Here is a 16,248-nt window from a genome sequence, read left to right on the forward strand (position 1 = left end):
AGTCCTAAACTTTATTTTTTTGACTTAAAAGTCCTAATTACCGGCTAACCGGAAAAAAGGGTAAAAGTGTCAAAAACTGTCGGTAATTTGGACTTTACTGTCAAAAAAATAAAGTTTAGGACTTTCTTGTCAAATCGATGAAAATATTGGGACTTTAGTGTATATATCCCAAAAATAAAAGATTCTTAATATTAGCTCAATTTTATAGATGACATTTAAAATATTGATGATATCATCGGAGAAATACGATGCCATCTACAAATTAAGATGACATCTACGAACTCACATCATCCATTTGCGAAAATGTTATATTTGGTCATTTCATGGATGTTGTCTGTGAACTCGTACATGTCATTTGCGAAATATTAGATTTTTTGGAAATTACTTACTTTCCACATCCTACTTTATTTGTGAATTCAACTAACAATATTATTTTCCATATACGACCTTATTTGATTATTATACAAAGTGTTTTAATCTTAAGGGTCTCTTATAAAGTGTTAAACAAGTTCATTCGAAGTTGGTGTTTGACATTGTAAAGAAAAATATTGTTGTGTTTGTTGTGGTCTTAACTAATTTCTTGGTGGTCCGAATGAACAATTACCATTTAAGATGCCCGATTATATGTTCGAAGCGATGTTGCGAGCCGCAAAAGACAATCGAAGATGTTCATGAAAAAAGTCAGATAATAAATGAACGTGTCGATGTTCTCTTAGCATAGGTAAAAGAAAAGTCACATTGTGTAATTTGATACTAAGAAAAACTTAATGAAAAAAAAAAAAAAAAAAAAAAAAAAAAAAAAGACTTGTGGTATCTATGTGAAGATTGAAAGAACGGAATCTCCTTTAGTAAATATAAACGTATATAAACATATTACATCAAAACAAGGAACCTGTCTTCTTTAGTAAACTAGGAGAAACACATCAAAAATTATTAAAACATAGACGTAAAGCAATAGAGCTCTCATTATCTGCTTTTTGGGTATTTGACATGTATGTGACATAAAAACAATTTAAGGATTTTGGTGAATGATAAATCTATATATTTTGCTATTGCTTTAAGAACATAAAGATTATCGACAACCTTGTAAACCATAAAAGTTTATATGAAAGCCTGCAATGGAAGATTATGATGGTAGTTGCTCTTGAAAACCCTATATAGTAAATATCCTTGCTTTGATTGTTTGCACCTATTAAGGTGACACATTCTCTTTTACACTTCTCAATTCAAAAACCCTTTTTGGTTTCTTCAATCATGTTGTTCACTTTAGACCGGAAATGGTTTTCAAAGATACCAAAGTTTCTATTGATCAATAAAGCCTCATGTCCCATGCCAATATGTGGGGATCCAAAGTGATTCATGTGTTTGAAGATCTCAAGACATCAATTGCTACGATTCTTTTATATAATTTCTCTTCATATTTCTTTTAAAATAGAACCCACAAGACAAAACTACCATTATTTTACTTTATTTTTTTAAATAACACCCATAAAATAAATCTTTATTTCTTCTAAAATAGGACCCACAAAACATAATAGCAAGGTGTAAGTCCCTTTCAAGGAACACCTTTGAAGGAGGTGGCATATTTATTGCATGCAAAGATCTTCCCGCTCAACTATTGCAAAATCAACCACTCTTCGTTGCAGTATTATGTAAATTTTCAAATCAACTACAATCACAGTAAATACTACGTTATTAACAGTTCATTGTTGCATTTTTTAAAAAGAACCATAATTTATATCGACAATGATGTGGGCAAAATGTCACAATGGGTTCTTAATTTCTAACAAAAACAAAAGGATTCAGATTAATTATCTCGATGTGAAGGGGTAGCGCGCATCTGATACTCGGCCACCTTTGTGGACTATTGTTGTGCAGAACTTAAAGTTGCAATAGACCGTTTCTTTCTGGACCAAAACAACGCACATAAAAAACATTGTATCATAACGATGCCACGTACGACTCTTTGCAATTCCTTTAGAAATAACTAATAACGACTAACGACCCACTGAGTCATGATGTGGGTCCTATTTGTTTATTATTTAATATTACTTTATTATATTGTTTGGATTTATTATTGAATTAGTTTATCATATTAATCTATTATATTGTAAATATATTTATAGAATAAATTAAATACTTAATTTATATTATTCTATTATATTTTAAATATGTTTCTATAATTATATTAATTTACAATTAAAATTATAAATTATACAGTTATAATACGTATATTATACTTTGACTAGCATTTTTTAGAACATGGCATTTTATACGAGAAAGTAAAGACGTAAGGCGGTGAAGTAATATATATCTTAGTTAATTATACTAAGCTTCTATCTATTTTATCACTTTTTTTTTGAACGACAAATAATTATTTTTTCTCCTCTCCCAGGGATTGAACTCGAGACCTCGTAGTTAGTTGTTAGTTTAACACCTCATTGTTAGCCAAGTGGGCTAGCCCCAACTTATATCTATTTTATTACTATTAGTAATATTCCTTGCATTGGTTTTTCTTTGGAAGCATCCTCTTCACCATTTATGGATGTAAACTCTCTACATCTAAGATCACATACTACACGATCAAGCAAAAGACACTAAATAAAAACATTGATCTTGATAGGAATTAACATTTTCCACCGATTAACAATGCCACCTATGGGAAGACGAGTGTCATCAATATGACAACAAGCAGACGCATCGAGAAAATCCAGATAGATCAAGATGCCACCCAAACCATCAGGTCTCGAATGAATATGAAGCATATATAACATCACCATCATCTCCAAAAGTTGCAGGGATTTGGCACCACCTTTAATTGCTCGACGCCAAGAGAAAATCCAACCATGTTAGGACCATAACTCCGAAATGAAACCCTCAAGATAACTGGAAAGCGTAAACATACGAGAAAACTTAGATCTAAAAGAAGTAGACCTACATCAAATATGAGATCGAAACCTCATCACAGCCCCCATCACCCAACACCCTGTGCATAACTAACACATAAATAACACCATTGTCATGAAGTTGATTAATATAACCAACTACAGAGTACCATACCTCGTAACCAAATAAACATCGAGAACCTGAATATTTCATAAGCATAAACCTTAAGGAATTATGCTCAATAAAGAATCACCACTTCCATCCATACAACAAAGTAGAGTTGAAGCATCTAGACTCCCAACATCCAAACCACTCTTCTGTTTTGAGTTCAACAACATCTACCACTTCACTCCGCTCAATTGTCTATCATTTAGACCCCCCCCCCCCTCACAAAAAAAGAAGAATAAGAATCTAGTCGTGCAAGCCTCCAAACTATGACAAAATCATTTAGGCAATTTAAACATAGACATGTAATAAATACCTAATTTACCTAACACCGAATTTAGCAACATTAAACGACTCCTTACTAACAACAACTTTACCTTCCAGGGAGAAAACCTTTTTTGAAATCTATCCATAATCTTTCTATGTGTCATATTATCACCCACCAGAAGACCTATATACATAAAATGAAAGGAAGATGCATTACATCCCGTAAAAAGAAGCCACAGCCTGTATAGAAACCGGATCAACACCAACACCTAAAAAGATTTGATGTTAGAATATTAACCCTCAAACCATACTCCATATAAAAACATATAAGGATCTCAATCAAATTATGAATATTACACTCATCCCACTCACCCAACAAGGCATTATTAACATAAAATATGAGCTTAATGATAACATGAATTTTTGCATTTATTTTAGCATGCATTTTGTTTTAGTTTTAGCATTTTTAATATTGTTTTTGCATTAGATCGTTAGATTTAGTTTTTTGAATTTTTTTACTCGTTTAAGCTAACTTGATGCAAATTTATACGAGTGAGATGATATTTTGGAGCACCAATAGAAGCCATATCGAATTCCTTGCAACCGTGATTGAAGTCTCGTATCAAAATCCATGATTGATAAGAAAAACAAAACGATATAAATGATTTTTGGATATTTGGTAGCATTTTGCGGTCGTCTTCAAGTGACCATATGAAGGGGAAAATGTTGTCCGAATGAGCTGGAACTTTACGGGTGTCTTTCCGATTCTTTGATCTTCGATCTGGCCGAAAATTAACGGATTTGTATAACGTTTGGTGTGGTTTTTGGCCTTGTGAACATCCGAACATAAGGCTGTCAGCTTTAGCTTTGCAACCCAATACATAGAGTCCATTTCACATGATATTCTACAGTCCAAAAGATAATATGTACCAGCCCATTTCCGCAATTACAAGAAGCAAAAGAAAAAAAAATATAGCATTACTCCCGCATAAGAGAAAAATAAAACATGGAAGCAAAGAGGAAAAATTATCTATTTTTCTCTGTTTCTTTTTCTTTTTTATATATTTGGAATATTACTAATATTATCATGATTTTATTACTATGTAGTCATTTATCGTTAATTGTTGTATTAATATTTTGATTTGCGATGAAGTATTTAGAGCCCCAAGAAGACGATTTCAATTTTCTTTTATTATCTCCGTTTTGCAATTGATATTGATATAAATTTCTATCATCATCATTATTATTATTATTATTATTATTATTATTAGTAATTAGTTTTTATTTCCAGGACGAATCATTGGAACAATTGGTTGATTACGAGTAAATGTCAATCCACATTTGAACCTCTCTCTCTCTCTCTCTCTCTCTCTATATATATATATATATATATATATATATATATATATATATATATATATATATATATAAAAGAAAGAGAAAAAAATGATTAGCTTAGATATATTAGATTGGTGTTTAATAGAATGGTGTGTAGAAAAAAATCTCTGAAAAAAAATTATTTTTTCAGAAAACAATGTAAGTAATAATTTACTAATGGGGATGATTAGCTTAGGTATATTAGATTGGTGTTTAATAGAGTGGCATGTAGAAAAAAATATCCATACCAAATTGATCACACAAGTTATCTTTGAACATGATATTGTTTGGCTTTTGTAATCATGTTTTGGCATGAAACAACAGTGTTTAATTTGGATTTCTTATGATGTGAAATCATTTTTATAATTATTCAACAATTTGTTTAAGATATTTTATAAAATATGAACATTTCATTTAGAAAAAACAATAGTTCATAAAGATAAAATAGTCATTTTATCATACAATACAACAATTCAAATAGCTAAATAAACATTATGTTTTTTATTTATTTATTAAGAGGCATATATATAGAGCCAGGGACGGACCCAGGATTTCGTAGTAGGTGTTGCCGGTGACACATTTTTCCTTTTACGTAGTGGCACAAATATAGAAAAACGAAAAATTCGAAATTTTTTACACTGTATCCGAAAAAATAAGGGGTTGCCGGTGCCACTATGGGCACCATAGTGGAACCGTCCCTGTATAGAGCTACTAAATCATTCACACATCTGAATGATTTAAATGTTGTCAAAAAGCCCTTTAATGTGATAAGTAATTTGGAGGGCGGTGATGAATAATTGTAGCTAATAAATTTGTATTCCGTAATAAAAAATAATTAAAAGGAAAATTAATTTTTTTAGTTAATAATCAGAGTTCTAAATAATGCGTCATTGTGTCGAGGCGTAGTGTATATATCCCGAAAACAACCTAGGCAGCTGTGTAAAGCTTGACGCCCAAATAACGTGGTAAGAACACAATTTTTTGTGTAACGTAATTTTTTTTGGCCTCCTATAGAGCCGAGGTTCCGACATGCTTTGTGAGTAGCCCGGAGTCATCGCGGGTGAACCTTTGTGACCACAAAAGGGGTTTTTGTTCATCATTGGATTTGATCTAAGGGTATAATATGCTTTGTGTAATGTTCATCAACTTTTTTGAAAGATGACACTTTTGTAAATTTTTAGTATAATTGTAAATCGATGACTATATGTTAGATTAATTGTATATTAAAATGTGAAAACATTAGGTTTTTATTAACATATGACTTGTTTATATAATTGGATGATTATATATATATATATATATATATATATATATATATATATATATATTAAAAAATTATCATCTTGTCACGTTTTGAAAAAAGTCAAGACCTCGCCATGTATTGCAAGAACTGATTGACAAATCACACCTTACGTTATTTACAACCATGGTTAATATAATTAATTATATATGTTAATTTCCTTAAAAGGACTGGTTCGGTTTTTAAAATATTGATATCCAGACCTATTAAGAGGGTGTTTGGAAAAGCTTATAAAAATGACTTTTTACTTATTACCGGTATAAGTTAAAAAAAATGCAGGGTAAATTACACTAATCGTCCCTCGTGTATATGCCAGAAAGCGTGTTTAGTCACTATTTTCAAAAATTATCTCGAACCATCCCTCGTTTGGTTTAAACTTGCATGTTTCATCCCTCGTTAGTTTAAATATGCACAATTCATCCTTTGCTTAACATAAAATGACTATATTGCCCTTACTGTTTTATTTTGTTTTTATAAGAAAAATAAAAAATAAATTGTAATACTTTATTTTTACATCTATTAATAATTATTAACACTTAAACCTATCACCCCATCCCCCCCCCCCCATTTATCTATAAATACCCTAATTCTACATTCACACTCTTCATATCGCCCTCACCTCCACTTAAAATCAAAATCCGGCGACCGGAGATACAACCACCACCAGAACCTGCTTGACCATCGCCACTGACCACCAGCTCACTTCCCTTCCTCAATTCATGTCGAAAATGTGGACTCAACCACCGACAGACTCAACTACCAAATTTCTTGAAATCGACCATCGTTATTTTCAGATCTACAACTATCTCATCGGAAAAAGAATAAGAGCAACCCTCTTTGCAGCTCCAACATCGACTAAAGGAGACCTCGCGACCACTGCCAACTGCCCCTGATCGATCCACCAAATCATCTAGCGACCACGAACAACATTGATTTCTGGGACCCGACTTGCGGCGGCCAAACCCTAGATCTCGTTGTTGCCTTGGTTGTTTCCGATCAAACCCCCCGTCTCCTTCTCCTTCGTTTTCTCCCCACGATTGCACCTCATATCTCACTGTTCAGAAGAAATCGAACCAATATCTAACTGATTAGGCTTCAAATCATAAGAAATCCAATTTGCATCAAAAGTTTTTTTTTACATACGGGGGTTTCTTCTTTATATTCATACGAAGATATAAACCAGATTTGTAGTTTTTTGTCTATGTATGTATGTGTGTTAGTTTATGTAAGTATTGATTTATGAATTTGATGTCGTGAATGGGTTTCTGGATTTGATTTTTTATTAGATTTGATGTCTTGAATGGATTTTTGGGTTAGCATTTTTTTTGAAGTAAAACATGGATTTCATGTGTTTTCTCCGATAACAGAGGTAGCGGTGGCGGTCGCCGGAGGTTAGTGGTGGCGGTGATCAGAGGCTAGTGGTGATGGTAGTCGGAAGTAAATTTCCAATGACTGAATACAAATGGCCCACATATTTAATAAATAATATTTTTAACGGATTAATAATTAATAAATAAATCAAAAATAAATAAATAAGGGCAAAACGGTCTTTTTATGTTCACAGGGATGAAATGTGCAAGTTTTAAACACACGAGGGACGGGCTGAGTTAATTTTTGAAAATAAAGACTAAACATGCTTTCTGACATATACACGAGTGACGAATAGTGTAATTTACCCAAAATAGTATTTGGATAAAATATTTTTTAAAAACAGTTTATAGTTGGTGGAAACCTTTAATAAATCACATTTTGATAAGTAACTTACCCCTTGCTTGTCAAAGCTACTTATTATTTCACCATTCAAAAGAATCGACAAATATACCCTTTCCCTAAACCTTACATCAGACTCAAATAATCGTACGCCTCCAACATATGCTACTCTCGATTTGCCTCCTCAAACCGTACCCTGTGAAAGCACCGTCGTTAACCATCTCATCCCTACCGGTCGTAGATCGTCACAACCCACAGCAGCACCGACAACCTTCGACCGCACAGAGGTTCGTGTTTATGCATTCGTTTTTTTCCCCTTGCTGTCGATTTTTTTTTCCTGCTGTCGATATTCCTTCCTTTCCCCTTGTATGATAGATTTGGAATTCAAAAAATTGTGGCTTGTTTTTGCTGATGTCGATTTTTTATGTGATTTCACTTCCTTTTATGCAACTTCCTTTTGTTCCCCAACACATACAATGTTATCAATCTTTTGACTTTTGAGTTAAAGGACAAAAGATGTATATCAATGGAGTTAACTGAAGCATTTTACAAAAAAAAAAAAATTATTGGAAACCTTCTGTTAGAATCTGATGTATACTAAAGGACATAATTTTTTTTTGAGCCTGTGTTTTATTTTTTTGTACCGTCATTGCTAATAATTTGAATTGGAACACAAAAATATGATATGAATCCTGTGTTGCTGTCGATTATTTTGATTTGTGTATGTGTTTGTGCTTCAGTTATCAAAGAACTGGAACTCAAAAAATCTGACTTTTTTTTTTTTTTTTTTTTTTTTTTGCTGTTGTTGATTTTATTTTTCTGTGATCCTGTGTTTTATTTTTGTGCTGCAATTGATACTAATTTGAATTGGAACTCAAAAAAATGAGCTGAATTTTGTGATGCTGTCGATTTTTTTGATTTGTAAGTGTGTTTGTGCTTCAATTATCAAGGAAGCCCTTTTTAGTACACTTATAAGTTTTTTTTTTTTTTTTTTTTTTTTTTTTTTTTTTTTTTTTGCCAGACATGCTCGTTCGACAAAACTAACTGATAGCGGGTAGCGTTTGATTTTGGAGCGTTTAGTTGAAAGCTACTCCATATAGCTTTTGATTTTGAAGCGTTTGGTTTAGGTCAAAAGCTAAACACTACTGTCGCCAAACAAGACTTTTTCTTTTTTACTAGCGTTTTCTTAAAAGCTAGAAACCAGAAGCTTCCAAACGTTGCGTGTCGAACACGCCTGGCGTATCAACTTATAGCGTTTTAACACCGGATAAGCGTAGCCAAACACTTTTTAAAAAATTCCGTTTTAACACCGTTATAAGTTAATAAATTATAAGTAAAAAATTATGAGAAATCTCCAGAAAAGTCCTAAAATTTTACCCTAATTTACGAAAAAGTCCCAAACTAAATTTTGTTTACGAAAAAGCATGAATTACCGGTAAAATTGGCGATTTGACCCATTTTTTCCGGTTTACCGGTTTTATTACTTACCTGTTTCACTAAAGTCCCATTATTTTACCCTAATTTGCGAATAAGTTCCAAAATAAAATTTACTGATGATTTTACCCTTTGCTCTATGTAGGCGGAATACACTCATGATCTGCTTCACAAATGGGAGGCCCAGAGCTGGAAGTGATCTTAGAAACCAATCGCATTCCGGGAAAAAATCCCAATATTGAATTCGCCTAGAAGAAAAACAAATATATATTTTATTGGTTTCATTGCTGACCCGGACACCTAGTCATTAAATGAGATGATGAGATGGATATGTTGAGTTATATAATGCTATGTTTAGCATAAAACTTGATATCCTGATGTATTGTATATCTTTTTGGAACATAAAATGCATCCAACGAAGACTACAATAATTACATAAACTAACAACAACTGCGTTATTTTTTACATTTATAAGAAATATCAAATTGTCTATCTAATCTTATATAACCCAATATATCCATCTCATTAGACATCAACTCATTTTCTGTCTTTTTTTTTTCTTGGAAACACACATTTTATTGATTTTATTGCTGACGTAGATACATAGTTATAAATGAGCAGATGAGAAGGATATCAAATTTTACAGTAAATGTGATATTATATAACCCATCGTATTCATCTTATCAGCTAATTTAATGACTAGGTGTCTAAGTCAGCAATGAAACCGATAAAATGTATGTTACATGAAGAAAAAGGTCAAATCATCAGTAAATTTTATTTTGGGACTTATTCGCAAATTAGAGTAAAATAATGGGACTTTAATGAAACATATACGTAATAAAACCGGTAAACCGGAAAAAAAAGGTCAAATCGCAATTTTTACCGGTAATTAATGCTTTTTCGTAAACAAATTTTAATTTATGATTTTTTCGTAAATTATGGTAAAATTTTAAGACTTTTCTATAGATTTCACAAAAATTACAAGTAAAAAATTATAAGCCTTTTTAAATAAGCTTTGCCAAACACCTCTTAAAAAATTGATCTTTATAGTTTATACTAGGAGTGTGCAATAAACCGCACAAACCGCATAAACCGCACCACATAACGCGGTTTAAAACACTCGCGGTGCGGTTTGCAGTTTGTATTTTTGTTAAACCGCATTATGCGGTGCGGTTTGCGGTTTACGATTATAAAATTGCGGTTTAAACCGCACCGCATTGATAAATCAATTAATGATTATATATATATATATATATATATATATATATATATATATATATATATATATATATATATATATATATCAAGTAATCCATAAAATATTTTGACATGCCCTAAATTAGTGACATTATCTTAAGTTTTTAAAATGTAATATCAAGTAATCCAAAATTTAACGCAGTTACCATATTTTTTGTCTCAAATTCATTTTCAACTAAGATTCAGTGACCATTATTTTATGGTCACTATGTTTTCTTAACTAATGTATATTCATAAGTAGTTAATGACCATATTTATTTGACCACCAAATTTCTTAATGACCACTTAGTGATGACAATGATAGTATTATCATTAAATTTAAAGTTAATAATTAATCAAATCGCAAAACCGCATGTAAACCGCATAAACCGTCCGCACCAAACCGCACCGCATAATGCGGTTTTAAACATTCGCGGTGCGGTTTGCGGTTTCTAAATAACTCAAACCGCATATGCGGTGCGGTTTGCGGTTTTGGCTCTAAACCGCACCGCGCACACCCCTAGTTTATACAACAACTTTTCGATGTCACAACATTTATTTTACAAAATATACAATTTTACATTTACCCCCTCCAAAAAAAAAAAAAAAAACTAAAACCATTTCCGAGCAACGAATCAAACAAGCGGTACAATCGACTCTGTTCCCTCGACCCCCATTGGCGCCGTCGCATTTGTCCTCCGTCACCGCCTCCTGCCCCCGGCGAATTTGTTCACCGTCGCGATTCTTCCCCTGAATGCTAACTTAATACCATATGCATTACGCATTTCATCCATCGCTTCCCCTCCCTCTGATTTCACGATCAGCATTGACCACCACCACCATCGTTAACCTCCGGAACTGGCAAACCTAATTTTGGGTTTCGTTGTTGCTGCTTCTTCTCGTTCTAGCTGTTGCTTCTGGTTCTTCTTCTTCAAATCTAAACACCCGCAAGTAAGTATATCAATCACCCGATACTTAGTTTGCTTCCTCTCATTCTTGCTATTGTTTCTTCCTCTTCTTCTTTCTTCTTAATTCTACGAAAATTCTAGCATAAGTTTGTTGTTGTTGTTGTTGTAATAACTTGGATTAGTCATTGCACGCATTGAATTCTCTGAGGTCTAAAGTCACCTAATCAACCCGATTTTATTTTCATGGCAAAGCTCGATTTTAATTTTATAGCCTTTCATAAACAATTTGCGCATTACATTCAGAGCCCTGTATAATTTGTCAAGCTGAAGCCACTTATAGACTCTTTAGCAGGTCTACCCACTTGTCTTTTGTTTTCCATATTGATATTACACCTTTGAAGCATGAAATCCACTTATAGCCAGTCACCTAACTCAACGCGAAACAAAAACCCATCAAGTTTCAATGTTTTTTATCATTCACATACTTGTAGAATTGTAGCGCTTTATCCCAATTAACACAAAACCTATGAGCTATGGTGTTTAAAATTGGCCAAAGATGCATATGCGAGTTTTCTGTTTATTTTGAGAGTCAAAAGTTCAAATGTTTGCATCATTTTGGGAATTCACTATCACTCAAATTTACCATTATTGATGTAAAACTTAGCAAGCTTTACTTAACTGTTTTAATCGATTTTGACATTGATTCTCTTTCTTTTGTTCAGGGGTTTATATCAAGATTCAAGGACCAAGTTTCTTGTTTTAGCTGCAATCAGTAATGGCTTCAAGGTTTCAGGCAGTGGCACTTGTAGCTTCACCTACATATCCAAATGCAATTTCATGGTCAAATGAAAACTTAGTTGCAGTTGCCTCTGGACACTTAGTCACTATCTTGGTAAATTTCTTCATTAATATGACACTTTCATCATAATTTAACACCTTATAATCTTACTTTATAAATCTTCTATCATTTTTAGAATCCTGCTATGCCATCTGGACCTAAAGGTTTAATCACAATCCCCACCAGCAAACCTTTTTCATTTGGTGTTATAGAAAGAAAAGGTGCTTGTGATTTGTGAATTTGTAAATTTGTTCATTATGTTTATTTATTATTATTTTAATTATAATTATTACACTTATGATCTTATCATAATCTTTTTAACTTTCACAGATTTGCTCTCTGGTTGTATGTTGCCTATTTGTTTGTCTCGTGACATTCGCCCTTGTGTAAGATCAATATCTTGGTCTCCACTTGGATTAGCTCCAAATTCTGGGTATGAATTTTGATCCATAATCACTACATAAAAGGTGACTTAATTAATTAATTTATTTTAATAAAACTTTTACAAATTTTTACTTGTGGATAGGTGTTTGCTTGCTGTTTGCACAACTGAAGGGGTAGTCAAAGTTTACCACTCCCCATTTCGTGAATTTTCTTCAGAGTGGGTAGAGGTATGCACTTATTACCTATAATAACTTATTATAATTTATAAATTTATATTACTTTTAATAGTTTCATGTTTTTGTTTGTAGGTTCTTGATGTATCTGAAATGTTACATACTTATTTTGAAAAAATCAGATATGGTGAGTCTGATTCTGATATTCCATTTTTAGAATACAATGATGATATGCCACTATCCAAACTATTAATCAGAAGCAAAGACAGAAGACAAAATTTACTAGAATACCATAAATGCCCTTCCATAAGTGCACAACAGTATGCTTCTCGTAGTGCAATGCTTTCATCTCTTGTGGTTTCTTGGTCTCCTATGTTTCATGGTGACACCTCATCAAAGGGATGCTCTATACTTGCCATCGGGGGTAAAAGTGGAAATATCTCATTTTGGAGAGTCAATGAACCACAATGCTATTCCATCACACAACGAAGCAAGCTACCTGGCGCTTTGCTGATTGGATTAATCCAAGCACATGATTCTTGGATTACTGCAATCAGTTGGTCAAAGTTTGACTCTCAGCTTCTTTTATCTACAGGATGTTCTGATGGGAGGTGAGTTGGCATTTTATTTTATATTAAAAAAAATTCAAGATTTATTTTTTTTTTTTTGAAATTTCAGTGTGAAAATTTGGCGGGGATATACTGATGACCTTGCGAAGACAACTGAAGATGGTGATGCTGCATTTTCATTGTTGAAAGATGTTGGTATTTTTTGAGCTATAATAATAAACTTTTATGAGCACCATTTAATATTTAATTTTTGAAATTAAGTAGGTTATAAAGGTTGGATCGGGCCCCACATCTGTACTTTCACTAATTGTTCCGGAAGCTTCTCCACAAAAGATACTCCTAGCTGTTGGGAAGGGTTCTGGATCTTTACAAATATGGATTTATGACACTTTGATTGACAAATTTGATGTAATTGCTCCACATTCTGGCCATGACCAAATTGTAAGCATTCTTTTTAACTACTTTTTTTTTAATATAATTATTGCATTATGATTTTATTTTTTATTTTTTATTTTCTTTTCAGGTTACGGGTTTGGCTTGGGCTTATGATGGACACTGCTTGTACAGTTGTAGCCAGGTAGGTTACTTAATTGGATTATGAATAAACTATAAAATATGATATGTAAATTTGTAATTGTTAAATTGTTTTTTATTTTTCTTATTTTTCACAGGATAATTCTTTGCAAAGCTGGATCATAAAAGGAGATTCTCTCCATGGAGTCTCTTTACCTCCAAATACTCTTGGTGTTAAGACCTTCACAGATGTATGATTATTTTTAGTACTTTTTTTTGTCCAAAAAAAAAAAAAAAACGAAATGGTTTGAGTTGACTATTAGTCAAATATATTGACTAGACCTTAAATCTTTTGACAGGTTCCTAATGTGTCTGATGCATGTTTTGGCATAGCAGTATCCCCTGCTAATCTTGTGGTTGCTGTGGTATGCTATTATGATTCATTCTCCTTAAAATGTGAATCTCAAAAAGAATATAAATTTGTAAAAATCAATACGAAAATTTTCTCAAAAAATTTCAGGTTCGAAGATTTGATGTGAATCTGTTGAATCCAATGTATGAGGCAAGGTAAGTATATAATATATTCTTCATTCATGTTTGCATTTGTGATAAGAAGTATTTTATATAAAAACAACAAAGTAGATCCTTTTTTATGATAATCTTGAAAAGAAATATTTTATATCCTATTCAGGTCACAGAAGGCTGCTGTTGAGTTCTTCTGGATTGGTGGACAAAACCTTGGAAATTTAAAAGATGAAGAATCTGATGATGGAAATTTCCCTGGTTTTCCCAATATGGATTTGGTCAACTGGGGTCAAAACATATTATGGTCTTTAAATCAATACGAAAATCTTCACAAGCCTTTGGTTTTATGGGACATGATAGCAGCATTATCAGCTTTCAAAGATTCACAACCCAACTATGTAGAACAAATACTGGTCAAATGGCTGATCTCAAATCTTAAATTTGAGTGGGGCCCACCTGAAATCATTTTGCCACGTGTCAATACACATCTCTCAAACTTAACCTCACGCCAGTTGCATCTCCTCAATGTTATTAACAGACATGTGCTTTTAAGAGAAGCAGAGTTAGATAACAACAATGGTGAACAAGAATCGAAATTTTGGATAAAGATTCTTGAAATGAGTGAAAAAGAACTTCGAGAAAGACTCATTGGTTGTAGCTTTTCAGCCACACTTAAAGGGTATAATGGTAATTTACATCCGGTTGGATTGGCACAGATGAGATCATGGGTTGCTAATAATGAACGTGTAGTTAAAGATTATGTCAAGCTCCTTGCTTCTAAAGTTAAAAAGATTGAGAAAAGGTATTATACTAAATGTCATATATTTATATAGCGAAATAAATTTAAATTCTATTTTACAATTTCTTTTATGGGATTTTGTAGACATGTAGGAGAAGAGGAATGTAGCTACTGTTCATCATTAGTTCCATTTGAGGATACAGAAGTTGGATTTTGCAAAGTTGAGAATCATAAACTTGCAAGATGTGCAGTTTCCATGGTTGTGTGCCCTCTTACTCCATTATGGTTTTGTGTATCTTGTAAAAGATGGGTATTAAATTTTGCCCCTGAGAGTCTTTTTAAGTTGACCAGATACCCTCCAACCGTTGACTTTGAGAAAAGGTCTTTGACTTTTCAAAATGGAGAAATATTGTTGAAACCACTTTGTCCATTTTGTGGGGTATTACTGCAAAGGTTGCAGCCACAGTTTCTTCTATCAACAACATCTGTATAGATCACTAAAGAATAACGATTTTAGGACATTATACTTTAGAAAATCTATCCAATTAGAACAATGAGTATTTTGTTTTGTATGTAGATGTAGATAATACTTCTATAATTGGTAGATTTTTAAATAAACAAATCAATTAAGGTAGGATTTTATATTAAAAAGAGTTAATCGCGAGAAATAGCAACCTATTTTTTTGTATGGTTTCAAAATCTAACAAATGAATTGAAATGTAATTTATGTAAAATGATTAATGTAGCTTTTATTGATTATATTTGTAATTTGTTGTTTGTTATATAAAAATGGTAAAATTGCCATCTACTACTTTAAAAAAAATTATGAAGCCATAGTTTTTAAACTCTTTTGATAAAAATCCATTGTGTTTGACATTTTCTTTTTCAAATTTATATCTTACTATTTCTTTTATGAAGACAACCATCATTATTAGTTAATGACCAAACTAATTAATTATAATTTTATTAGAATAAATACCAAATAATTTGCAATGTTCAAGTGGAAACCATTAGTTAGAGATTTTGACTTTAATATAAAACAAGATTGATGATGGGTTAGTACTCAAATATGTCTTCATTTTTCAAACATATTTTCATACAAACAAATGTTAATCTCGTTAAAAATATAACGATGGTTTCTATTTTTTATCAATTCACTTTCTTTAATAAAATAATATTTTCAGTATCAATGTATTTTGTTTTAATATGAAGAGTTACTATCGT

At 32.2% G+C, this 16,248-nt stretch overlaps 1 protein-coding gene across 3 annotated transcripts; it reads left to right on the plus strand.

Annotated features, from left to right (window-relative positions):
- Positions 1–7,779: 7,779 nt before the first annotated feature.
- On the plus strand, positions 7,780–15,691 carry LOC145124467 (Transducin/WD40 repeat-like superfamily protein). Of its 3 annotated transcripts, XM_079059808.1 has the most exons (16): positions 7,780–7,992; positions 8,727–8,832; positions 9,285–9,894; positions 12,006–12,175; positions 12,258–12,342; positions 12,452–12,554; positions 12,648–12,732; positions 12,814–13,289; positions 13,357–13,438; positions 13,512–13,688; positions 13,771–13,824; positions 13,919–14,011; positions 14,120–14,185; positions 14,281–14,327; positions 14,452–15,087; positions 15,169–15,691. In XM_079059808.1, the coding sequence occupies exons 4-16, from the start codon at positions 12,059–12,061 to the stop codon at positions 15,515–15,517; spliced, it is 2,370 nt and encodes a 789-aa protein (XP_078915934.1). In that variant the 5' UTR covers positions 7,780–7,992; positions 8,727–8,832; positions 9,285–9,894; positions 12,006–12,058; the 3' UTR covers positions 15,518–15,691. The 3 variants fall into 3 exon arrangements, with proteins under 3 accessions (XP_078915934.1, XP_078915932.1, XP_078915933.1); XM_079059806.1 differs by lacking the exon at positions 8,727–8,832; XM_079059807.1 differs by lacking the exons at positions 7,780–7,992; positions 8,727–8,832; positions 9,285–9,894 and adding an exon at positions 10,583–11,326 and having other exon boundaries at positions 15,169–15,690.
- Positions 15,692–16,248: the final 557 nt, after the last annotated feature.

Source organism: Lactuca virosa, chromosome 7 (assembly GCF_052849685.1).
Source record: "Lactuca virosa cultivar CGN04683 chromosome 7, Lactuca_virosa_CGN04683_v6, whole genome shotgun sequence".
In the NCBI taxonomy this organism is placed as follows: Eukaryota; Viridiplantae; Streptophyta; class Magnoliopsida; order Asterales; family Asteraceae; genus Lactuca; species Lactuca virosa.